This window comes from Solanum pennellii, chromosome 6 (assembly GCF_001406875.1).
Source record: "Solanum pennellii chromosome 6, SPENNV200".
Taxonomy (NCBI): domain Eukaryota; kingdom Viridiplantae; phylum Streptophyta; class Magnoliopsida; order Solanales; family Solanaceae; genus Solanum; species Solanum pennellii.
This window is the reverse complement of record NC_028642.1, coordinates 58101637-58126762: the sequence shown is the minus strand read 5'-3', so window position 1 is coordinate 58126762 and position 25126 is coordinate 58101637. Positions and strand designations below refer to the sequence as shown.

The window sequence follows — 25126 nt, the reverse complement described above, 5'->3', positions numbered from 1 at the left end:
TCGGTGGTTTAAAGTAGTTTTTAAAGTAAAACGTTAGCCAAATGCTAAATAAAAGAAATCATAGATTCAAGTTCTTCTGGAAAGTAGAGTAATTTTTAAAATATACTACTCCTATAAATTAAATGAAATATATATATATATATATATATATATATAAATAATATTTTTCATTCTAATTTGCAACAAGCTAATAATGTTTATTATGATAATGTAAAAGCTGCAAGGGGTATAGCTTTCCAACTATATATGTCTGCAATATAATTCATGAAAGGGTAAGCTTTTTTGCGTGGAATTGCGGAAAAGCCCATATGTCTGTGAAGGGAATTAGATTCTAACACCACCAAATGTTTTTTTTTTAATTAAATTAATTCAGCAGATCCCATCTTCATAATCATGCATTAATTTAATATAATCTTCTTCTTCTTTTTTTCCAAGACAGATAATTACGCGTCTAATTATACGATTCTTTTGAATTTTAAATACTACCAAAAAATAAAATGAAATTTTGATATACATGCACGTGCATGATCCAATTCGGTATATACGCAAATCTTTTAAAGTCTCCATCTAACGTCAAATGCATGGCCTTCATTTCATACATGTTTTTTAGGTGCATTTAAATTTAAATTCTTATATTAACCCATCGCCTTAATTACCTGTTGTAATCAACCTTGTGATGTATTTTGGAGGTAATATTGTATTACTATATCCACCTTTTCGGTGAAATACAACGTGTATCTAGTCGATAGTTTATTAATTTAAAAAAGTAAAAAGATTACGTGATATGACAAGTTAAAATAAAGTAAATTTCTTAAATAACGTATGGATATTACTTAGTTAAGTAATTTTTGTATTTTTGACAATATATCAAGTAAAATAAAATCAAATTCAGGTTTGATAGTTAAAATATTATTTTTATAAATAAAGAAAAGCATCTAAATTTATGAATGACTAATTTTTTAGAGCGAAAAAATTCTTGTTATTGGGCTTATTATGTTGAATCTACAACAATTAGACGCGTTGGACGAGGGCTTCACCAAACAACTCTTCAATCACTTCTATTATTAGTATAAAGAAATTGACACCAAAAGGTGAATTGTCATTATAAGCTTTTTTCCCCTAATACTTAACAAAGTAATCCAAATTATACGAGTTCAGAGTCAAAAGGGTATAAAATATTAATAAAAATTCCAAAACGGTATATAAAATTTTATATTAACCAAAACGGTAAAATCGCTGAAACAACAGCGATTTTACTCCACCGAAAAAGCAAAATCGCTGTTACTGCAGCGATTTTGCAAAATGTGATTTTTTTTTTAAAAAAAATCAAATCGCTACCATGGCAGCGATTTTCAATTTTTTTTTAGACAGCGATTTTCAATTTTTTTTTTTTAAAAAAATTTAGCAGCGATTTTGCTTTTTCCGGTAGAGTAAATCGCTGTTGTTCGAGCGATTTTGTCGTTTTGATTAATATAAAATTTTATATACCATTTTGAAATTTTTATTAATATTTTATACCTTTAGGCTCTGAACTCCAAATTATACCCTGTCCCATAAATATTTCAAACCAAAGTTTCATGGACTGACACCTATTTAAATTTAGGAAAAATTACATAAATTAGTACATTTTAATAAATAATTACTGATTTTAGCAATACTTTTTATTTATTACCATTTATAACAATACTATGTCAAATGTGCAATATGAATTAAAAGTGAATTATGTATGCAATATATATGAATTATAATTGTTTTTTGAAATATATTATGTTTGTTTGGTAAAAATTTGACACATTGTATTATAAGTGTATTAAAATGTGTGATAAATGTATTATCCATTATTAAAATTTGTATTATATATGAATAATAAATTCTTCTTCGTAATATGTATTAAACTTGTATTATAAATGAATTAAAAGTGATCAAGTGAAAAAAAGATATTATTGCTATAAATGGTAAATATTTTTTTATTTTTGTATATTTATGTAAGTTTCCCTTAAATTTAACCCATTTTAAAAAGGTATTATATTTAAGATCCAAATTCAAATTAAAATAAATCTTCTATAACATTTTGCCAAAAAATTAATGCAGCCACCCCTCTTCTCGAAAAAAAAAAGGAGGAGAGAATATAGACTAAATGCAGAGTAATTCTTTTCTCCAATGAGATAATTCACACGATTTCCATGGCCGATTCTACTATACATTTCTGCTTTTTAATTAATAGAACATAGCAATATATATCGTAAAAGATTTTTAAAATGGAAAAAGGGAGGTTAAAAAGGGGAAGAAAAGGAGGAAGGTAAATCGAATGAGGCCTAGGATCAACTGATACAAATATTTTTATTATATAAATTTTTCAATAAACGTTAAATTTTGAACATTTACTTTAATAATTATAAAATGAAATAAATTCAGTGATAAGAAACATAATGGTTGAGTCCGTTAACCCTAATTCTAAATCCTTCAACATTCGAATAACTCATTTGATTTTGAATCCTTCTTTACTTGTTTAATTCTAAATCCGTCTCTATTTTACATTTAAATAATCGTTTATTTCTGAATTCGACTGTATTTGACATAGATACACGTACCAATTACTCTAGGAATCTGATGAAAATGATGTGTTGATGGAAGACTGCGTTGATGTCGTTATATTTAGGGGCTAATTGGGGACCCTTATGCCTCAGCTACCCCACAAGCACAACCTTTCTTTTCATTCTTAGCTTTTTCCTCGACCAATAACGCGTATATGCATGTTTCTTAGCTTTTACTAATTCTATAATCACGATTTTAATTTCTCCACTTCAATTTATAATATTCTACTTCTAGCTAAAGTGCGTTTGTGTTTGGTATGAAGGAAACTATTTTTTTTTTTTGAAAAATAAGTGGATTACATATTTATTTTTTAAGAGTTCGGTAATTGGTAAATAAAAGAAAATTATTTATATGTAATTGTGAAATTAGGTCTTAGGTTAACTCACATCGACTTAGCCACATAGTGGTAAAAGTGTTCAATTCGTCGGAAAAAAAGCATATATACAAGTAAAATGATATTCGAAATGATTAAATAACATATTTTAAACATCCTTAACATAGCAACTGCTATTTCTGGACACCCTTTATGAAATTCCTGGCGGACTCTGCTACTGCTCACACCCCAAAAGATAATTCAAGAGAAGAGATTTGTCCAAGTCTATATAAGAGAGACCAAATTCTCATCTCTCTACCGATGTGAAACTTCTTTAAGTCTTTTAATAGTAATCTAAAAAAATATTTTAGGGGTTCAGGGGTGGGATAACCAATGGGTGAGGGTTGAGGGCCGGAAGGAGAAAATGAACTTGAAATGTTTTTTATGAAACTTATTTTTCGATCTTGCTTCTATTAAGAAAGTCAATTTTCTCAATTTTGACTAACCAAAGATAAAAAAAAAAAATCATTAAAATAAAAAATTGTTTTCCTCCTACACGCCATTATTCTTTTCTCTTTCCTTAATTATATATCTTATCGTCATTTGATCAATTTAGTAGAGTAAATATGTCATGAATCATGATAGAGCGTCCGTATTAATAGGATAGATAAAATTCTTTCACCCTTAATTAGAGATCTCAAATTTAAATCCTGAAAATTTATTTTAAGAAAAAAGTCATGATAGCTCAATCAAAAGCGTTTTCCTCTCCGATGAACCTTGTGTGGTTTGGATCCAAATTAGTTGGGATTGAAAATGATTAAATATCAAACTAGATGAAAAAACAAATCTTATATAAAGGGTGATGATGGTAAATTAGTTGGGATTGAAAATGATTAAATATCAAACTAGATGAAAAAATAAATCTTAGAGAAAGGGTGATGATGGTGAAACAAAAACTAAAGTTACCATTAAAAAGAATAAAGTAATTATTTTCCCCGCTCAGTTTTACGTGACACACTCCTGATATATTGGATAAATTAAGAATGGAACATTTTCATATATACACAATTATTCTTATAATTTTAAATCTTTTATTTTATTTTACTTTGAAAGACACACTTTCACTTACTTGAAAATATCATGACATCCTTAAATTATAGGTTTTAAACGTAATTTTAGTATGTATCAAAAGTTTTTTCTTCTTAAATTTTATAACTAAATTAAAAGAGCATGTCATGCATTAAGGATTAAAATGGACGCTCAAAATTTTAAAAAATAGATTTAAAAAATGTACTACCATTCTTTTAATTAGAAATAGATTAAAGAAAAGTTTCCGATAAAATGAAACAAATTAAAATTAGTACTATTATTAAATATTTAAAATACGACAGTTGAAAACATTTTCCCATAAAGACATTTGAAATGTGTAAAGTATGATTTATTTTGTAACTCAATAGACCATCTTGTAAGAATAAAATAAATTTTTGTCTAATTTAAACGTTTGATTCGGTTTTGAAAAATGAACACTATATTTTTACTGTTCATTTTGATATGACCCAAAATTGAACTTTGTCACCTTAATAAGAAAGTAAGAATAAAGTATATTATATTTTAGCGGAATTCAAATTAGACACCTTTCAAACTTTAACTGTTAAAATGAGATTTCATTTACTCCGAAGGTCATTTGATCAGTTAATTACGGCAAGGTATATTGTATAATATTTTTGCTTTTCTAATTTATTTATCTTTTTTTTAAAAAAAATTCTCATTTTTCAATTGGTTAATCTCAACCGTCAACATCATATATGACATATTTAAGATCATCAACGAAAGCATTAATTTTGTAGGCAACTTACAATTTTTTTTGAAGTTTTATGGCCTTAATCTTTACCGGAGATCTTCATATTTACCGCAAAGAAGTTTGAAAACTCATTATATCTCAATTTGTTAGATTTCCTCGATCAATACATTACTTTAATTAACATTACAAAATTTAAAAATCTTTTTAAATTACGTATTCAGTCAAATTACAACAATAGCCATAATTATGATATATGTACATAAACCTTACCTGTACTAGCATACCTTGTAAAATTAATGTTCAGTCAAATTATAACAAATAAATTGAAAAAAAAGAGAGTAATAGTTAATTGATTTAGGAATAGTTTCATAGACAAATAGATTTCCTTAATTACAGAACTCAGCGCTTAATTAATTATTTAACTCATGAAAGATTATTAATTAACAATGACATTAACCGGATTTTTCGCAGTTATGTTGGCATATTGACAATGGCTTCTCTTTAATTATATTTGATTAAAGTAATATCTTTCTCTTCACCATAAGCTACGTGGAACCCTAGACCTTCTGAGATGTTTGAGCTCCACAAATGTTCATTTTGTACAACCTTATAATTAAAAAGAGTATAGTTATTTTATTTTTTATCAATTTGGAAAGAATATTTACTTGATATTTATATGTTGTAGCAAATAAATTTATTTTATTTAATTATATCAACAGAATTCAAGTGCACACACTGTCAAGCGTAGGAAATTTCTAAAAACATATTCAGGCTATATAGTCAATTTCTTAAAATGTTGAATTTGAATTCTTGAAAAATAAGATAGAATATCCGCTACAACATGTAAATATGATCAATGACGTAAAACAATTTAATTTCTCACACTCATACATATAACTTTAACTCTTTTTAAGATAACAAATTTCATTTTTCAAAGTTGGATTACTTTTCTAAATGTCTTTTAAGAATAATGTTGAAGTTAAACTCCTAATCAATTAGTAAGATTTAATGTTGAGATGTTTGAGTTTAGAACGTATCTCCACATGATGAGTTGATTACTTTTAAGTGTGACATCAAATTGCATGTGGGTCGATTAAAGAAAGCTACCCATAAGCTTTTTAGAAGATATAAACAGACAAGTGCAAAAAAGCAGAAAAATAGGAGAAGAAGCCTAACTGTTTGGCTTAATTACCCCAAGGTACCATAAAAAGTAGTAACATTTCTTAGGTTAAGTTCGCAAATGGCTTTAAAAGGTGTGTTGTTGAGTTTTTAGTTCAGAAGACAGTCAACCTGCTTAACTAATCATAAATTTTATCTTATACGTAAAAGTTAACACATCATTTTACTACAATTCTTAGCTAACAATATATAGTTAAGGAAACCCCCCAAAAGAAGAAAAAACACAAAGGGTCCAAAGAATATCACTATAGATCATTATGTGGTTGTGCAATGATCCATTTGACTGTCCCATTTAGAATTTGAAATACGTAAGAGAGGATCCCACCATAAAATAAAGGTATGTACTATAGCTGATATATAATAGAGAGTCACTATACTTTTCTTTTTATCACCCACTAATAAATACTATTTATTATGTTATATATCAACAAAGAAAGCTTAGATGCGAAGGAACTTCCCTCCACTCAAAATTACTAAACCCTAAAAATATAGTACTATATAGTAAAAAACAAAAAGAGAATGTTAGAAGAAAAAAAAATTTAATTAAATCTCTCTATAATATGTTATAGCTACTTCCCCCTTCCTTTTATGTTTTTCCTTCATCTTCTTTCTCTTTTCCTTTCTTTTTATTGGTATTGATTCTCTCCCACCACATATATTTCCAAAAAACTTATCAACCTTTTTATATAAAAGAGATAAAGATCAAAGAGATCAAAGAAAGAAAATCATGGTTTTCTCATCTTTTCCTGTGTATCTAGATCATCCCAATTTGCATCAGGTATGGATTTAAATCTTTAATCCTTTAACCAAAAAGAGAACAAGTAATATTCATATTCTCTAGTACTATAGAGTCTTCTTCTTGAATATACTAGGTATTCATTAGGTTGTGAGTACTTAAAAACCTAGAGTGATGAAATTCCCTTCTTTTTGATGTTTTTTTTTCAGTTACAACAGGCTGACGGCCATCAACAAGGAAATACTGGGCTGGAGCTTCCAACTGTGCAGCCCCCACCTATGCAGGTGGGGGCTAGTCCGGGCTCAATCAGACCAGGTTCTATGGTGGATCGAGCCCGTTTAGCTAAGATTCCACTACCGGAAGCTGGATTAAAGTGTCCAAGGTGTGATTCAACAAACACAAAGTTCTGCTACTTCAACAACTACAACCTTTCCCAACCAAGACACTTCTGCAAGACGTGTCGCCGGTACTGGACTAGAGGGGGCGCCTTGAGAAGCGTGCCGGTAGGAGGAGGATGCCGGAGGAACAAGAGAAGCAAAAGTAGTAGTAACAACAACAACAACAGTTCAAAGAGTACAGGTGTAAGTAATGTCAATACTAATACTATTGCTTCGGGTACTTCAACAAGTGCAAGTCCTTCAAGCTGCAGCACAGAAATAATGAATGGTCGTCATCACTTCCCTCATGAACAACCAACGCAGTTAACTCCTCTCATGGCGGCTTTTCAAAACCTTAATCATCACTACGGCGGATTTCAACCTAATTTGGTTTCAACACACCATGGAAATGGAAGCGCGCTTAGTAGTCATCATCATGAAATGGGATTTCAAATAGGGAATAGTACCAATACAAATAATACTAACAATTTACCTGTACCCTCAGGAGGAGGAGGATCTGATCATCAGTGGAGATTGCCATCTTTGGCAGCAAATACAAATTTGTACCCTTTTCAACACGGTAGTGATCAAGGAATTCATGAATCATCATCTGGTAACAATAATAATATTAACGGTCATCATGATGAGCAAGGGTTAAATTCGACGAAACAGTTTTTGGGAACAATGGAAAATAATAGTAATCAATATTGGGGTGGAAACGCATGGACAGGAGGGTTTTCTGGATTAAACTCATCTTCTTCAGCAAGCCATCTACTTTGATCAAGCTTCATTCATGTAAGTCAATTTGTGTACTTGACTCTCAAGGATTAAAATGTTGTATGTGTTGGAATGGGCTGGGGGGGTGGGGGGGTCTAAATTAGATATATAGTATACTGGGGGCATATTTAAGTCTTTGTTTCCTTGGTCATTATCATCACTTGTAATTTTAATGGATGTTTTTTTTTCTTCTTCTTTTTTATAACTTAGGTGTGTGAAGTTGTATTGTGAGTTTTAATTTGGGTTCTGACATTATAATCTGTTTCCATCAAATATATGTTATATATATTAATGTTGTTTAATTTCTGATAATTTAACTCATTGTACCATCTCAACTGATCACAACCCTAGTCAATTATCATATCTGTCTGGAGTTGATCGGTTAGAATATGGTTACTCAACTAATAGTTATTATTTCAGAAAGTCACTTTGAAAAAAAAGTTTGAAAGCAAGATGGATAACTTTCTGAGATGTATAACTATTTAATCGAGTGACTTGAGAAATTAGTGTTTGTTTGTTGAATTCAGTGTTGATTTTCAGTATGTCACTTTCTATGAAGTTGTATCCCTTGAGTAAAAAGTATTACTACATTTATTTTTCTTATGAAATGTACTAATGGTCAAGTAATCTTTCATCATTTATTTGCTATGTTGGCCATTAGACTCTTCAAAAAGTAACGACAGGTAGGAAGAATTTGATCAAAGTTAAGTAATTGTGAGTTTTATTGCAACATGATATGATCTTCCATATAACCATAGTCTTTTAAAAATAAATAAATATATAACCATAGTCTTTTTACATGGTCATCAATTTAATATGAACAGTTTGATTTTCCATGCTAGTAGCTATACATGGTGATATATATATTCTCTTTGGCAGGGAGCTACTTTTATATAGTATATGTTATTGGATTAAATTCTAAAACTTGTGCATGGTCAAGTTTTTCATTTGATTGATACAAATGATTATATAATTTTATATGATAAGAATAGGAAAATAGAGAGAAGTGAGATTCCTTGTCGGTTGTGAGTGGGATAAGTGGTGCTTGACAAGATTTAGCAACGAACAAAAGAAGGGGAAGAAAGAATTAAAAGAGAGAGAGAGATGAAAAAAGGCATTAGTCAAAGAAAGAAAACGCCAAAGTTTCCACTAAAAACCATGCAAATGTTTTACTACTACCACATGTTTGTACCCAAAACACAAGAAAAATCCAATCACAGATAACTCAAAAGAAGGAAAAGTGAGGATTCTCTCATAATAATCTAAGTGTCATCATCATTTTTCCGTTAAAAGAGAAAGAAGAAGAAGAAGCTAAGAGAATTAATACTACTCCATCATTGACATGATATCATCCCCACGTTCATTCATTCATTCACTCAAATTAACTCAACCTATACCTAGCTAAGTCAAACCTCTTTATTCTTTCTCGTTAACTTCATCTTTTTAATTTTATGAAAGAAAAATAATCTTATTCATAATTACATGAACAGGAAAAAGACCATACTACTTCGTTCATTTTTATTCGTTCACTATTAAATTGATACGATACGATACCTTTTAAAAAAGTAATAAATAAAATGACAACTTTATCATAAAATCACACTTTGAATATAACTTAATTCTGTGTTTTATGAAAAACGAATTAATAACAAAGATAATAACTTAAGAACCAAGTGATAAATTATGTCTTGATTTTCTAAAGTGTACAACTACGAATTAGCAGGATAAAATTCCATAGCTAAAGAACCAAAAATAATCCATACTAATCTCATTTAGCTACGATTTAGTGATGGATTACTATAAATTTCATACTTAATTCTATATTTTTAGTAGTATTGAATAAAATTGAACAAGTATTTTTAATTTGATGAACAAATAAAAATAGACGGAGAAAATAGTAAAATATCAACCGGAGAGTGGGTAGTCTAAAAAGATAAAGGGGAAGTCCAGAGGGAGGAATTTTTTTAACTTTTGCAATGGCCAATGCTACATCTCGAGCTACGAGGGTTTTAAATAAAGCGATATGGCCCCGGTGAGTCTGTTAACCCCTGAGGTAAAAAAAAATATAACATAAAGCTGATACTATATGTATATCACAAAAAAGCAACGCTTTAGTTTACCCCATCTGCATCTTTCTTATTTCCACGTAGAATCTTATTCAAAAATTCAAATTTGATGAAACTTTATGTTTTTATTTTTGAATTCATTCTAATTTTCACAATATGAGTTCAAAATCTTATATATATATTATGAAATTTATTTACTTATTTTTGTGTACATTTATAATGCTCTGTATTTAAATTACTATTCTTTTCTAATTTATCTAAACAATGACAACTTATGTCTTAATTAGAAACAATTTAACCCTATGGTTTCATTTTATACGAATGAATGTAGTATAGATATCAAGTTACAAATTTTTTTTATTTATTTCCTTCTTAATTAAGATTTTGTGTACATACTCAAATATTGTGATATAAATTGGGATGAGGAAGTAATAAACTACGCTAGTTTTTTTTTTCTTTACTAAACTGAGCCAACGGCATGTTGCCTCATGTTCCATTCAAAAGGAAACACCCCAACAAAGAAGAAAATTAACATTTTTCTTCTCTAGGTATTATTATCAAGTTAGCAGTAGGAAACGACAAATCGAATACTAGGTTCGGTCAGATTTAATAACTTTGATTCAATTTTTATATTTTAAAAAATTTCTTAAACATATATAATTAAATTATTATTTTAAAACTCAATAACTTAAAAAATATAAAATTTTAAATTCATAAAACTTTTCTTTACTAGTTTGAGTGAAGGATTTAGTATAGTACATAGGAGTGGAGGCAACATAATCAAAGCCAACAAAGTAATGGGTAATATCTGTGTAATACATAGGCATGAAATTGTGCTTTTCATGCGGCCCACCCCGGGCATGGATAAGCGTGATATGTTTTATCTTTTTGCTATTCTGTTTCCCCTCATCCACCTTTCACTTTTTCTACACTATATGACTACCTACATTATCTTTTCTCTTCTTTTTTTCCATAAATATAAAGGCTCAACAGCTAACGTTTTTTGTAATTAATGGCAGGTTTTTAAAATCTAAAAATATTCCCTCATAGATACTCAGCAATTTTGTGTCCCTGAAAAATGAGGAGCTCGTTCTAGCGGTATCATATAGGAGAAAAATAGATTAATATGTTTAGTACGCGATATAATCGTCATAAGGTTACTTGAAAAAAAAAAACATTTAAATCATGTACTACTACACTAACCAATTCAGACTCAAAAAAAAAGAAGAGTAATTTGAACCTTTATCAATTCAAATATCGTTAAGAACTCATGAAAATAGAGGAGCTTTTGGATTGAATTTGGGCTTTAAGAGTCCAAAGTGGTAAGTATGGGCCGAATGGCAAACAAATAGTTCTTGCGAAGGAGGGTGTGCGGGTTATGAATTTAGCTGGACTTCTGTTACAGTGATGATTCTCTCTTTAAGGCCCAGCCTAATGGTTTGAATTGCTAAAGAAAGTTTAAGCTGTGTAATCAACCAAAAACTGTGATAGGGACAAGTATTCTTTCATCATTTTTATTTGAGCTCGGTGGGGTTGTACTTTTGTTATGGACACTTTTCTCTAGGAAAATTATATTCTATATACAAGTAAAATGATAAATAAAGTAATTAAATAACAATATTATGGACTTCAAAATGTGATGTAGTCAAGTGATTTTAAGCTCCTAAAAGAGTCGAGGCATGCAAACTTAAAGTGTTTGCGTGTTCAAATCTCATAGCAGGCTCACCTTAGCAATGTAGTTTAATTTATTTTTTATTTTTTAAAAAAGAGCAAGGTCAATTTTTGAAAATTCTAATTCTGTCACTATTTTTGATAGGGAGTGTTACTGTTGTTTTAGAAATATAATCTCACAATCTCAGCTCTCATATTTTTTTGAAAATAAGTATTACCTTAAAAATTCAAAATAAAAATTTGTATGCTTTTTCAACTATAATCTTATACTCCATTTTTTAATAGTGTTTAAAAATCCCTATTAAATGTGGATTGCTTAATAAACTATATGTTATATTTATTAATTTCTGAATGACGTAATTTTTCTAAAGTAACACTTAACAAAAAGAAATATTTTTTACTATGATATCCATATTTATTGACATCTAGTATTAAATCTTAGAAAATTATTTTAAAAATTTATAATCAATAAAATATAACTTTGTTTAAATCATTTTTTTCTTCAATAAATTATGATTTGCTACCATTTGCAACAAGGTCCACAAAAATATTGTGTGGATAGGTCAAACAAGGCTACGTAATAGCACGTCTCCAGAACATTCCAATAAGGCAATACCCATTAAACACGTTCAAATATTTCCCCTGATCGGTCAGATTTAGAAAAAAGAACATTCTAGAGACGTAACACGCACACAAAACACCTAACCCGAAGCCATTATATACTCCTCCTCTTCCTTCTTCTCTTCCCATCTCATTCAGTATTTTCTTCTTTCTTCCCAAACCTCATTTTCTCTTGTAGCTCTCTATTTTTTTCTTCTCTGATAACCGTCGCCGTGTAAAGCAATGGCCGGAAAAGGTGAAGGACCGGCGATTGGGATTGATTTGGGGACTACGTATTCTTGTGTCGGCGTTTGGCAACATGATCGTGTGGAGATCATCGCTAATGATCAAGGAAACAGAACTACACCGTCTTACGTCGGATTCACTGACACTGAACGTCTCATTGGTGATGCTGCTAAGAATCAGGTCGCCATGAATCCGATTAACACCGTTTTCGGTAAGCTTTTGATTTTCCGATCTCATCATTTCTTATACATTTGTTGCTGTTTTGAGTAATTTGCTTCTTCATGAGTTGTATATCTAGTACGTTTGTGATTTGTTGCGAGATGGAGTCTGATGATCAATGACGTGATGTGATTCGTTTGGCTTGGTTCATATAAGTCTGTATTATTTTTGCGAGTACCTTAACAGTCCAAAATCACGTACAAAAATCTAATATATGTGGCTATGTCCAGTAAACAGATTTGCATTGTCCTGATCTGGATTCTGAATTATACTATATAATTTGTCTGGTGAATTAGATGAGGTATAAGCAAGCTGATATGATATTAGTACTATTGAATAAGCAACCTGGTATATGAATAGTGGAATAAAAACGTGTAGTGAGCCTATAAGCTCAGCACCGGTGCTATGTTGAGTGGATTAATCAGATAAACTGACATGAGATGAGAACATCTTTGTTATTAGAAACAAAAAGGCTACGACCGATCTGCCTTATACATCATAAGAACTTGACTGAATGGAGTACATCAGTGTATATTGGTGTGTGAATTCAATTGGATTTGTAATGTAGGTCTGGTCACTGGTGTGACAATTGTTGATTCTTATTGGTGATGTTGAATTTGATATTGTGGCACTCTTTTGTTTCCTTAGTTGCTTAGTACTGGGGATCGTGGGATTGTTGGCATTATTTTTATCTGGATGTATTATCATTGCTAGACGTGCAGTTATTATATGATTTCAGTTTTGGTATACATCAAGTGCTCACTGTGCTTTCAATTGGCAGATGCAAAGCGGCTTATTGGTAGGAGGTTCAGTGATGCGTCTGTACAGGAGGACATGAAATTGTGGCCTTTCAAGGTTATTCCTGGCCCTGGTGATAAGCCTATGATTGTTGTTACCTATAAGGGTGAAGAAAAGGAATTTGCTGCTGAAGAAATCTCCTCTATGGTCCTGACAAAGATGAAGGAAATCGCAGAGGCCTTCCTTGGATCTACTGTGAAAAATGCTGTGGTGACTGTGCCAGCCTACTTCAATGACTCACAACGCCAGGCTACAAAGGATGCAGGAGTTATTTCTGGACTAAATGTCATGCGTATTATTAATGAACCTACAGCTGCTGCCATTGCCTATGGATTGGATAAAAAGGCTACTAGCGCAGGTGAGAAGAACGTGCTTATATTCGATCTTGGTGGTGGTACTTTTGATGTATCCCTCCTCACTATTGAAGAGGGTATCTTTGAGGTGAAGGCAACAGCAGGAGACACTCACCTTGGAGGTGAGGATTTTGATAACAGAATGGTGAACCATTTTGTCCAGGAATTCAAGAGAAAGCACAAGAAGGATATCACTGGTAACCCAAGAGCTCTAAGAAGATTAAGGACAGCTTGTGAGAGGGCTAAGAGAACTCTCTCTTCCACTGCTCAAACAACAATTGAAATTGATTCCCTGTATGAGGGAGTTGACTTCTATTCTACCATTACCCGTGCCAGATTCGAGGAGTTGAACATGGATCTCTTCAGGAAGTGTATGGAACCAGTTGAGAAATGTTTAAGGGATGCCAAGATGGACAAGAGCACCGTTCATGATGTTGTTCTTGTCGGTGGATCCACTAGAATTCCCAAGGTGCAGCAGTTGCTGCAAGACTTCTTCAACGGCAAGGAACTCTGCAAGAGCATCAACCCAGATGAGGCTGTTGCCTATGGTGCTGCTGTGCAAGCTGCCATTCTCAGTGGAGAAGGTAATGAGAAGGTCCAAGACTTGCTGCTTTTGGACGTGACGCCACTTTCTCTTGGGTTAGAAACTGCAGGTGGTGTGATGACTGTCTTGATTCCAAGGAACACCACAATTCCTACCAAGAAAGAGCAGGTATTTTCCACCTACTCTGATAACCAACCCGGAGTATTGATTCAGGTGTTTGAAGGTGAGAGAGCAAGAACCAGAGACAACAATCTGTTGGGTAAATTTGAGCTCTCTGGTATTCCCCCTGCTCCTAGGGGTGTGCCTCAGATCACGGTCTGTTTCGACATTGATGCAAATGGTATCTTGAATGTCTCTGCTGAGGACAAGACTACTGGACAGAAGAACAAGATCACAATTACCAATGACAAGGGTAGGTTGTCAAAGGAAGAAATTGAGAAGATGGTCCAGGAAGCTGAAAAGTACAAGGCAGAAGATGAAGAACTCAAGAAGAAGGTGGAGGCTAAAAATTCATTGGAGAACTACGCTTATAACATGAGAAACACAGTGAAGGATGAGAAAATTGGTTCTAAGCTTAGCTCGGACGACAAGAAAAAGATTGAGGATGCCGTCGATCAGGCAATTTCATGGCTTGAGAGCAACCAGCTTGCAGAAGTTGATGAGTTTGAGGACAAGATGAAGGAGCTCGAGGGCATCTGTAATCCCATCATTGCAAAGATGTACCAGGGTGCTGGTGGTGACGCAGGTGTTCCTATGGATGATGATGCTCCTCCATCTGGTGGTAGCAGTGCAGGACCTAAGATTGAGGAGGTTGATTAAGCGGTTGATAAAGATACTAGCTGGTTTCATTTTCATTAGTATAGTTTAGTAGATTACTTTGAATTGGCTCTTGTTTCAAGTTTTGTGTTGTAATATCATACTAATGCTTTTACATAGCGATACTGAGTTGGCAATGTCTTGCTGTTTACTACGAACTCTTTTTGGATTTCTGTTCGAACTTAAACTTTTTGCCCACTAACCAGGAACCAGGAACAAACTAGCAACTGGCCGAAAAGACAATTTGATTAGCAATTATTCTGCCAAAACTATCAAACAAAAGCATTACCTGGAAAAAATGGTTACAAAGTTTATCATCTTATTTTAAAGCAGATATTTGTTGGGAGTCTTGCTGCTGCAACTTAATAAGTTAAGCATAATACCTAATAATAAGTTTGATTCAAAACCATGAGTTCTCTCGTTAACATATCTTATTTTCCAGCAACTGCATAATATGCTATTGTTTTTTTTTCTTTGGCCATTATTGCTTTTGAATAAGCAATTCAAGTGCAAATCAAAGGCCATTGATCCGTAATTTCAGGTACAAATCATGCCTTAGCCCTTCACCCCACAACTTGGTGGCTTTTGATCTTAAATAAATTAGTTGAAATTTTCAGATGTACATTACTAAATTGGAGCTCATGTTCCCAGAATCCTTCACTTTGAAACATAGTTTATAGCTGACTGATGACAACGAACATGTTAACTGTTCGTAATACAGCAAAACCAAATGAGTGAATATTTATTCATAGTTAAAACGAAAAAGTCATATCCTGCAAACACTATTTGATGGTTCATCAGAAGCAACTCACTGAAACTTCCCCAGAAAGAAGGAGAAGTTTTGAAACATAGTCATAGCCAGCTCTTTAAAGCTATGACATGGTAAGGCTTTTTATTTAGTTCAAATGCCTGCTAAATGACACACCAACGCACAATACTGTTAGCTTATGCACAAGCAATTTGATACAACTACCTTCTTCCCCTGTTAAGCCTCTGGAGGTGATAATTAATGCTACCCCAAGGTTTTCTGTTTTTGCCCTGTAAAAAAGGTGCATCACAGGTCAATGTTAATGGGGAGCATATTAAACCATATGGAGTACTATTTGTGGCAAGCAAATGAATAAAACCAAATCTTTTTTTCTAACTAACAATGAAGAATAGAAAATAAACAGGTTTTGAGAACATATACATACCTGAGCCTCCATGCATGCACTTAAAAGTGATTTTTGCCTGCTGCATTTATCGTCCTTGTTATGATTTAGAGTCAAACAATTAAGAAATGTGACCATATCCTTCACGCAAGGTTTTTGGAGACTTCCGAAGTTCTTTGGGTTTATGAATAAGGTACCGGCTTTGCGGCCCATCCTTCAGCAGTTCAAACTATAAAGTATAAAAGACATGCTTGGTATAGCTGGAAATAAGATCTGCAGGGGGGCTAATAGGAGAAAATCACAGGTAAATGCAAGCATCTAGAGAGCATCAATCATATATACAATCTTTCTGGGAGAAAGACGAACACAATGAACTATATTTTCAGAGAACAGAGAACACTAATTTCACTTAGGTTTGCCAAACAAAAAACTCTCAACAAATAAAAGCAACCAAGAAACATATGCACATAGAACAAAATGAGATTTGGTGATAGTATTTTTACCAAATATATAGTATGCCCACATATCCAGAAACAAATCCATTAATTTCATAGCCAAAGTCTAGTGTTGGATGCCATATTTAACTTGTGTGAGATGGCAATACCTATTAGGCATTAGCTACTTGCTAACCTTGTCAACACAATAACTGCAATCCAGATCTGCTCTGTCCTTAAGCCACTAAATGTATCTTTTCTTAAACCTTTTAGTCCCATACTTGTCCTCCCTCACTGAAATGACAACAACACTTGATTCCTATTTTACTTTTTGAATTGGCTTGAGGTATTAGAAGAACCATAGCTTTTTTTTTTCAAAACATTACTTGTTATTTGACATAGTCACATATAGTGGCAAAGCCAGGGTTTTCACTAAGAGGTGTCAAAATATGAAAGAGTAAACCCACAAAAAAGACGAAAGGAATCACTATATAGTAAATAAAAAAAAAACTCTTTTACCTAGTAACACGTTGTAATTGTCCGACTAAGGAGTGTCAACCATTGAATACATATGGCTCCGCCACTGATCACATAGAAACTTCAGCGCAGTGATGCTTACAATCAGGCATGTCTGATTTAGAAACACACTGAAGTACTTATTATGCTATGCGTGGCGCAGGCATATAGATTGATCAAACAGCTGAATTCACCCTACTCCCCTTCTTCCAGATTAGTGACTAAAGAGTGGTCACTTTTTCTTATTTTCAGAAATAAATAAATGAGGTGATCATTTTTCAAGTCAGAAACAAGTAGTATCATACAAAAAGTTTTGGTAGACTCTGGCATCTAACTATAATATCACTTTTGATAGGTAACTAAAATCTTGACGGGGAAAAACTTATCATTATTATCAATATTATCGATTATCAAGTTTGTTTCGATTACCAAGACTCACTGGCACACATATGGGTCCGCCCCTCTACCCTTCTTCACTTATATACTAGCCTATTGCCTATGTCAGGATTCGAACTCATGACGAGCATCTAACCCACACCATCACTCTCTTACCACTAGAGCAAAGCCCTAATGTCCTATCTTCAACTCAATATCCTACATGAATTGATCTTTTTTGTTTCAAGAGGTAACTTAATTCAAGGCTGTATAATTAATTCTTAAATTTGAAATGAGAAATTAGTCTTTTGGAGTATCATGACAATAAATTTTATAATTTCCATTCCAGTGCTGAATTCTAACAAGGATTACTACCAGAACACTATAAAAATACGACTTATGGTTCTCTTTTCTCCTAATTAAAATCTGTTTGGGTTCGAGAAATACTTTTTATCGCATTGAAGCAAATACAAAATACAAATGCAGATTAAGTAGTAAAAATTAAGGAAACTTACAACTCCAAATCGATCGCCGGAGAAAAAGATATTCGCCACAGAGAAGATGGAGAAGTTCGCGACCGAGGGAGAAGAAAGTAGAAACTCAAGTGGGTAAATTTCTAAATGGGCCTTAAAACGGGCTGAATTGAAGTTTAAATTTCTAATCAACTTTATGGAACATTTTCACAAATATCAACAGTTTAGTTAAAAAACAAAAAAATAAATTGACTAGTGATCACTATATTTAATCCTTGTGTATTTTAGAAAGAAATTTGTGGTTGATATAGAAGCTGTTAGGATCAAATCCACGCACACTTGATGAATTAAGAACACAAGACCTTTCAAGAGAAAGAATGAGAAATCTAGAGAGAGAAAGAGAGAAACCAATATTTCGTGATAACACCCCGTAAGTAAACTTTCATAGCGGTGGGTATATATATTAATAAATCAGAGTATTTTTTGTTACAGAGAATAAATAGTACAGTACATCAAATTTTAATCAGGCTTCACAACCTAACAGAAGCCCCACAGATAGTTATGACCCATAAATTCCAAAAGAAAATAACTTTTTTTCCAGAAAACAAGGAAAAATAATTTATAAGATTGTCACAAATGAGCTCACAAAATTTGAGATCAAATAGACTCAATTAGATATATTCCTGAAAATTTATGTACACACAAATATTTGAGAAAATCTTGATTTTCTGTTTTCTTTTTTGTCCAATCCTTACATCTAAACTAACATAGGCGCAAATATTTTCCGATCTATAAAATATTTATCAACAAAAAATTGGATTGAATTTTATATAATGTACACCTTATATTGAAAATAAGAACAATTGTGTCAAAAACATCTAGACTTGACTACCAGATGTATATATTATATCAAAATGTCCTAAAAGAGAGGATTAACAACCATATAATAAAAAAGATATGATTTCATTTTTAATAACAAGATAAAAATTTACATTGTTTATTTACAATGTTCACTTATTTAGGAATTTTATGACCTTTTGGCTTTTGCTTTTATGGATCAAATATATGCATTTCGGATCCAGCTCCTTGCCATTACGCTTCCCTACTTTTTTTTCCAACTTCACATTTAGATGAATTGCATGCTTCATATTTAACTTGATTAAAATTATTAATATTAGCAAATATCATAACTATAATTAAGTGAATAAGTTATAAACTAATTCTCATTACATACTCTCCCAATTTTGATAAGAAAAAACTATTCCTCGCGTGCTAAATAATATTATTAGTTTCAAATCATATCTTAGCGTCATAATTTAACCTATATCTGCTTCTTCCTTCATAACTCATCAATCAAACTAGAGAACTCACATTGGACCTATTATCATTCCATCGAGACATTGAATTGACGTAAAATAACACTTATTAACCCTTTCATAATGTTAAGACGAGCCCAAACTTTTAAAGTTCCAGATGATAAAGAAAACTAATTTAGGTTTGGCAATTTGTTTTTCTAAACCCTAAAAAGGAAAAACCCAAATTATATATACTAACATTGTGAATTACTCTATACATATAAAAGTATGTACTCGACCACAAATTATGAAATCAATTTGAGATAAAACATAGGTAAGATAGATAGTGAGATTTTATCAACAATAGTTAGAGAAGAAGGGTGATAATCTTCTTTAATTCACAAAATGAAACCACAATTACATTCACAACATATTGCACTATATATTACTAGATCAAAAAGGATAATATGATCACATGTACTACTATTTGAGATCAAAACCCAACTACTAACAAAAACAAGAAGCCAACTAGATGAAACACACTGCCACCACCAAAACATCACAAATCTCAATACTAACCAACTCTCACAAGGACCCTTTTAATTTCCACATAGAAAGTTAAAGACTGGCTGAGGTCTATCAGAAGCACCAATTCCAAGATCAGTAAAACAGTTCACTTCCACTGAATTTGAAGTAGTAATACTGGATAGATGATCATGAGGAACACAAGTAGACGACGAAGAAGAAGAGTCAGTTATTGTAGTCTTTTCTTGTAAAACCCCAGTTGGGTGCAGTGGAAAAAGATTCAATGTTTCTTGAGTTATAAACTCCTTATTTGCATTTGGGCTGTCGTTTTGTTCACAAAGATTCAGAGTTTCTTGATTACATGTTGCCCTTCTTTTGAAACCACCTGGTCCAGGGATGATCATACTAGGAACTGCTGGATACTGCTGATAAAACCCTAGATTGTTTTGTGCTGTGTAATAAGGGCTGCAAACAACTACAAAACCTAATTCCAATAAGTATTAATAATATTATAATATACGTAGATCTAACTTATATGAGTAATACTATAAAAAAAATATTTTACAAAAAGTGTATGTCATAATATCTAGTCGTTGAAGACATAGTTAAGTAAATAAATGTGTTTTTTAACTAATATACATAGATTTAAATAAATGTGTTTTTTTTAAAAAAATGAATGTCATAATAGCTATAAAAAAAATTTACAAAACCTTATGCTCAATATTTTTCATTTTACAAATTTCATTTTATGATGGTTATTAATTGAAGTAACTTTTTAGATGACATAATTTGGGTAGATAAATAAATTAATTGCAGTAACTTTTAAGATGACATAATTTGCGTAGATAAAATAAAAACTTCTTAAACGTCATAAAAAAAGGGTATGATCGAGAAAAACAAGTTTCCAGGTGGGGACTACTCCTAATAGCTAGTGTGAACATAGAAGTGAAGGCAGCAAAATGAAAAGAGACAATAAATGTCATCAGAAACTGAAAACATACTAAAAAAGGAAATAAAATCTGAATAACTAAAACTGTACATCAGAAAGTTATATAATCTCACAGATATCATATAATACGACAACTTCATTTTCTAAACAAAAAATACGTTCGAGTCTGATACGACTCCCTTTATCCCAATTTATGTGTAGAGGTTCAGACTGTAAAGATCAAAATACTTTGGTTTTGATTATGAATATTTGAGCAAGGATAAGAAATAATTATTTTGATTTTTCAAAAAGTCATAACACCTTCACGTAAAATGAGATGAATACGGAGAAAGTAAAAAATTAAATTACCATTTGGGCAATTTGGTGGAGGAAAAACAGAAGTCCGATGAAGAAATCGATTGTAGTAAGCAAATTTATCTTGCTTCTGTTTCTGTCGTTGCCTTGCCTTATGATTTTGAAACCAATAAAAGACATTTTTACCCTCAATGTGACCAAAAGCCCTTAACCTCCCAGTAATTTGTTGTATTTGGTCAGCACTTGGTGTCCTTATCCCTTGCTTATATAAACTTTCAAGCAAATCAATTTGTTCCTTTGTTGGATTCCATCTACATCCAACTGGACTTCCACCAGATGTTAACATATCAACACTATTATCACTCATTTCAATATTTTTTCTATAAGAGAAAAATAAAACAGAGAAATTAAATAATATTCTTAATACTATTTCTTGCATGGCTTTTAGACTTATATATATATATATAAATAAAAAAAATAAGAAAAGGGGATTGACATGCGTATTGTTTTTGGTGCTGAAAACATGGCGGTTAGCGGCCGATAGGAGGGATTTTTCGTCTTGGTATGAATGTAAGCATGCATGAAAAGACGTAAATGCCCCTATATTGGACTTGTCTCGGGAAGGAAAAGAAATGACTAAATGTTCGGAAAATGATAGGAAGATAGGTAGGGGTAATTAAGGTAATTAGAGAAAAAGACAGCCGGTTGGGTTGTAAGGTGTAGGGGCTATGCTTTGGGAATTGTAGTTAGTTAGAGAGAGAGAGAGAGAAAGACTCTGCAGGCTCTTTCTTTAGTTTACATACAGTGAAACTGCCACAATAACAAAACATTAGTTTAATTAGAGATTTTGAATTAATTTTTTTAAAATATAATATTATTTTAATAAATAATATTTTATTTTTTAAAATTTAATTGAGTTCTAATATAAATATCAAATAGAAAATCAAAAAAATAAATAAAAATTAAAGAGCAAAAGATTATCATTATCCCCATAATCAGTCATTACTTCAAATGAAGGAATAAATAAATGAACCAATAATAAAGACGTAACAAAATATTTTCACAATTAAATTACTTCTAAATTTTATGTGCTGCCTTCGGTCGTCCCATATTATGTAAGATTATTGACACGTAATAAAATATTTTCATTATAAATTTCATGTGCTTCGTCCCATTTTACGAAAGATTATTAGGAATACAATCATCAAACTATTTTTATCTCTTCCTATATGTTTTTATTTGTTTTTTGATAACTTAAATTCACAATTTTTAAATTCGAAGAAAATAAGCCAACATCACAAAAATTAACTTATCACTCATCAGTCATCTCACTATTGCAACAAGAAGAGAAGTCTAACACAACTCATGTAACGGTAAAAAATTATTCATCAAATAAAAATAAGAGAAATAGTTTTTACAAGTAGCATTTCCATAATTATGATTTATGACCTCCTCCTCACACCCTCCAACACATGACCATGGTATCAACAAAAGAAAAAGAAATGTGTAGATATATAATTTGAATTATGTGTGAAATCCAATAAAGGAGGCTCTTTGAATTATGTTGAGTGGCGTATTGAGGAATGAGGCAATCACGGTTTGTGAATGTATATATAAATGAGGATTCTTGGTAATCTAACAAATAATCCTGGGATTGCATCTCTTTATATGATCTCGTGTCCAACTTAATGATCACTTCCTCTTTTGTCTTCTAATTAATGTTTTTATTCCTAATACATTTGCCCCTATTAATACGATCAATAACAACTTTAACGAGTGGACAAATTAAGTAGGTGCAAGAGGTTTATTCAAATCGAAAATTTAAATTACTTAGGCTGGAGTCAAAATATTGAGTATGTTTATTCTTATATTAAATTCTTCATAAAAATTCAGACTCATTGGATCAGAGTTGAAAAAATAAGGAATTGTTTTTGTATCTTCAATAATGTAGGTTGAACGATTGTATTATTATTAAAATGTTTGAAGATATGCTTGGCCGATACTAGACTTATTTTTATTTATATCTACCTGATTTAAAACTTAGAGGATCTACTTCATTCGTTTTCTTATTTTATATTGAAAATATTTTTCTGTATTTTATTTGTTTTGATAAATTAAGAAAATTTATGTCACTGGTGAATCTGTTGGGATTAATTGGTGTAAATCCCTATATATTCGACGTTTGTGACTTCACTAAAATGTAATTATCACCGCCACCCTATATAATTAGTCCTCATATTTACTCACGCTGATCAACTTCCCTGCTTCCATAATAATTTGCTAAAACAATTGGTTTTCCCAGATTTGAGCGTATTTTCAAGACAAGTAAATTAGAATCATTTAATATTATGTTTTCTCTCCGTTATTTATTCCTCAATGTACAAAAGAAATCCTTAGGCAACTAAATTTTTAAATTTTTTATTATTATTTCAAAAAACTCCTTATAACATAAGCTATTTTTCAGAAATTGAAAATATAATAATTATTCAAAAAAAAATAAAATTGAGAAGAACAAATTGCTTGTGTGCTGCTCTAACACGGTTATTAACCACTATCTTATATTTTGAAAAAAAGTACTTTCTGAATAAATAGATATCGAAATTTAGCCATATAAGCTAGTTATAATGATACATTGGATAAGGATAGTATATCACAGCCGTAAGGAAGGTGGAACATGCATGATTCAAAGACGACTTTTCATAATTATGAGATAGTTACATTGACAGATTTTATTTATAGTTATATATATATATTCAATTAAAAATAGGACAAAATAAACAATTTTATTTTATCCAAAAAAAGAAAAGAAATGTATGATGCATAAAAAAACAAAGTAGTTGATGTAAAAGAGAGAACTGAAAGGGAATGCATTTAAGGCAAACCAAATGGAGTAAGTACAAGAGAGTAACGTCGACCGACTAGAGCCTATCAGGCGCCGTATCGTGAAGACCAAATTCAAGTCAAACTCTACCTCAGGTTTCTTTTTTTTTTTTAAATAATATATTGGAGAAATTTTCGTGCACATCGATTAATTTCATGAATAATTAATATTTTTCATTACTATTAGGTAAAAATGTTTTATCCAAGCTAGAATATATCAAAAGAATTATATAGTATTATTTTTTTTAATCTTGATTGATAACTGATAAAATGTTATGATTCTCAATCACTTTATTGATTAATAGACTACACCGTTGAGCGGTGGGTCAGGGTTTTTTGGGCACCAAATTCGACGCCGATAATCTCTCTCTTCACATTCTGAGTTTGAGAGATTCACCTGATCTACAGACTAGCGACAAAGTCCCTGCTGCCTTTTTTTGGACTTGTATTGGGAATTTTGACTACCTAAGCAAGCTACCTTCTCCTCAACTCTATTGGAAATTTCATTCAACTAACCAATCAACTCTTCTTCTCATTCTAGTAGTCTAAAAAAGTGGAGTACATTTTTACATTATCTTTATCACATCATATATGTATATAGGTAATTAAAATGTAAGATTTGAAATCTCAAAAATAAAATTTGTAATCACAAACATAACAAAAATTACATTTTAATATCAACATACACATAACTTCAATATTGTTTAGCCTATTTTGTCATACCATTTCGGCCGAGTCACATTTGAATGAGGCCAAATGAAGGATGTAATTATAGAACAAGAAGAGTGATAACAATAGATGGAAGAACTGCCTTGAGTATATATACTGCTGACAAGTTCATCATACATCATTGCTTCAGCTAGGATGGCAAAATGAACGATTTATATGCGTACCCATTTAAATTACTTATCTTAAATGAATTGAATATCTAACTCATTTAAAAAAAAAAAAATTATACACCTGTTATCTATTTAAAAATGTATAGCTAAACGGGTAAAAGAGACTCATTCACAAAAGAAACAAAAATGACATTAATATTTTTCTTATGGTGTAAGTAGCAGGGATGGTGGTGGTAATGGGGGGGAGGTCGAAGTAGTAAATAATAAATTGGGCGTAGGATGTGGGGTTGTTGGGGGGGGGGGG

At 31.5% G+C, this 25126-nt stretch overlaps 4 protein-coding genes across 6 annotated transcripts; 2 read left to right on the top strand and 2 right to left on the bottom strand.

Annotated features, from left to right (window-relative positions):
* Nucleotides 1-6357: 6357 nt before the first annotated feature.
* Nucleotides 6358-8083, top strand: LOC107021584 (dof zinc finger protein DOF2.4). Its single transcript, XM_015222274.2, has 2 exons — nt 6358-6666; nt 6834-8083. The coding sequence occupies exons 1-2, from the start codon at nt 6616-6618 to the stop codon at nt 7779-7781; spliced, it is 999 nt and encodes a 332-aa protein (XP_015077760.1). The 5' UTR covers nt 6358-6615; the 3' UTR covers nt 7782-8083.
* Nucleotides 8084-12243: 4160 nt separating this feature from the next.
* On the top strand, nt 12244-15249 carry LOC107023850 (heat shock cognate 70 kDa protein 1). Its single transcript, XM_015224669.2, has 2 exons — nt 12244-12572; nt 13362-15249. Exons 1-2 carry the CDS (start codon nt 12359-12361, stop codon nt 15092-15094), a joined length of 1947 nt encoding a protein of 648 aa, XP_015080155.1. The 5' UTR covers nt 12244-12358; the 3' UTR covers nt 15095-15249.
* Nucleotides 15250-15653: 404 nt separating this feature from the next.
* On the bottom strand, nt 15654-18239 carry LOC107021657. Of its 3 annotated transcripts, none has more exons than XM_015222356.2 (3): nt 18083-18239; nt 16285-16471; nt 15654-16129 (listed from the first exon to the last, which is right to left on the bottom strand). In XM_015222356.2, exons 2-3 carry the CDS (start codon nt 16453-16455, stop codon nt 16061-16063), a joined length of 240 nt encoding a protein of 79 aa, XP_015077842.1. In that variant the 5' UTR covers nt 16456-16471; nt 18083-18239; the 3' UTR covers nt 15654-16060. The 3 variants fall into 3 exon arrangements, with proteins under 3 accessions (XP_015077842.1, XP_015077844.1, XP_015077843.1); XM_015222358.2 differs by having other exon boundaries at nt 16285-16456; nt 18083-18214; XM_015222357.2 differs by having other exon boundaries at nt 16285-16526; nt 18083-18213.
* Nucleotides 18240-19934: 1695 nt separating this feature from the next.
* On the bottom strand, nt 19935-21470 carry LOC107023002 (WUSCHEL-related homeobox 2). The gene is made up of 2 exons (XM_015223566.1): nt 21158-21470; nt 19935-20335 (listed from the first exon to the last, which is right to left on the bottom strand). Exons 1-2 carry the CDS (start codon nt 21468-21470, stop codon nt 19935-19937), a joined length of 714 nt encoding a protein of 237 aa, XP_015079052.1.
* Nucleotides 21471-25126: the final 3656 nt, after the last annotated feature.

What these genes read in the sequence shown, in the direction of transcription:
- LOC107021584 (XM_015222274.2), top strand. Translation starts at nt 6,616, where the DNA reads ATGGTTTTCTCATCTTTTCCTGTGTATCTAGATCATCCCAATTTGCAT. An exon ending in ATCATCCCAATTTGCATCAG is followed by an intron (nt 6,667 to 6,833) that starts GTATGGATTTAA and finishes TTTTTTTTTCAG; the next exon opens with TTACAACAGGCTGACGGCCA.
- LOC107023850 (XM_015224669.2), top strand. Translation starts at nt 12,359, where the DNA reads ATGGCCGGAAAAGGTGAAGGACCGGCGATTGGGATTGATTTGGGGACT. An exon ending in TCCGATTAACACCGTTTTCG is followed by an intron (nt 12,573 to 13,361) that starts GTAAGCTTTTGA and finishes TTCAATTGGCAG; the next exon opens with ATGCAAAGCGGCTTATTGGT.
- LOC107021657 (XM_015222356.2), bottom strand. Translation starts at nt 16,455, where the DNA reads ATGGGCCGCAAAGCCGGTACCTTATTCATAAACCCAAAGAACTTCGGA. An exon ending in GTGCATGCATGGAGGCTCAG is followed by an intron (nt 16,130 to 16,284) that starts GTATGTATATGT and finishes CCTTTTTTACAG; the next exon opens with GGCAAAAACAGAAAACCTTG.
- LOC107023002 (XM_015223566.1), bottom strand. Translation starts at nt 21,470, where the DNA reads ATGAGTGATAATAGTGTTGATATGTTAACATCTGGTGGAAGTCCAGTT. An exon ending in TCCACCAAATTGCCCAAATG is followed by an intron (nt 20,336 to 21,157) that starts GTAATTTAATTT and finishes TAGGTTTTGTAG; the next exon opens with TTGTTTGCAGCCCTTATTAC.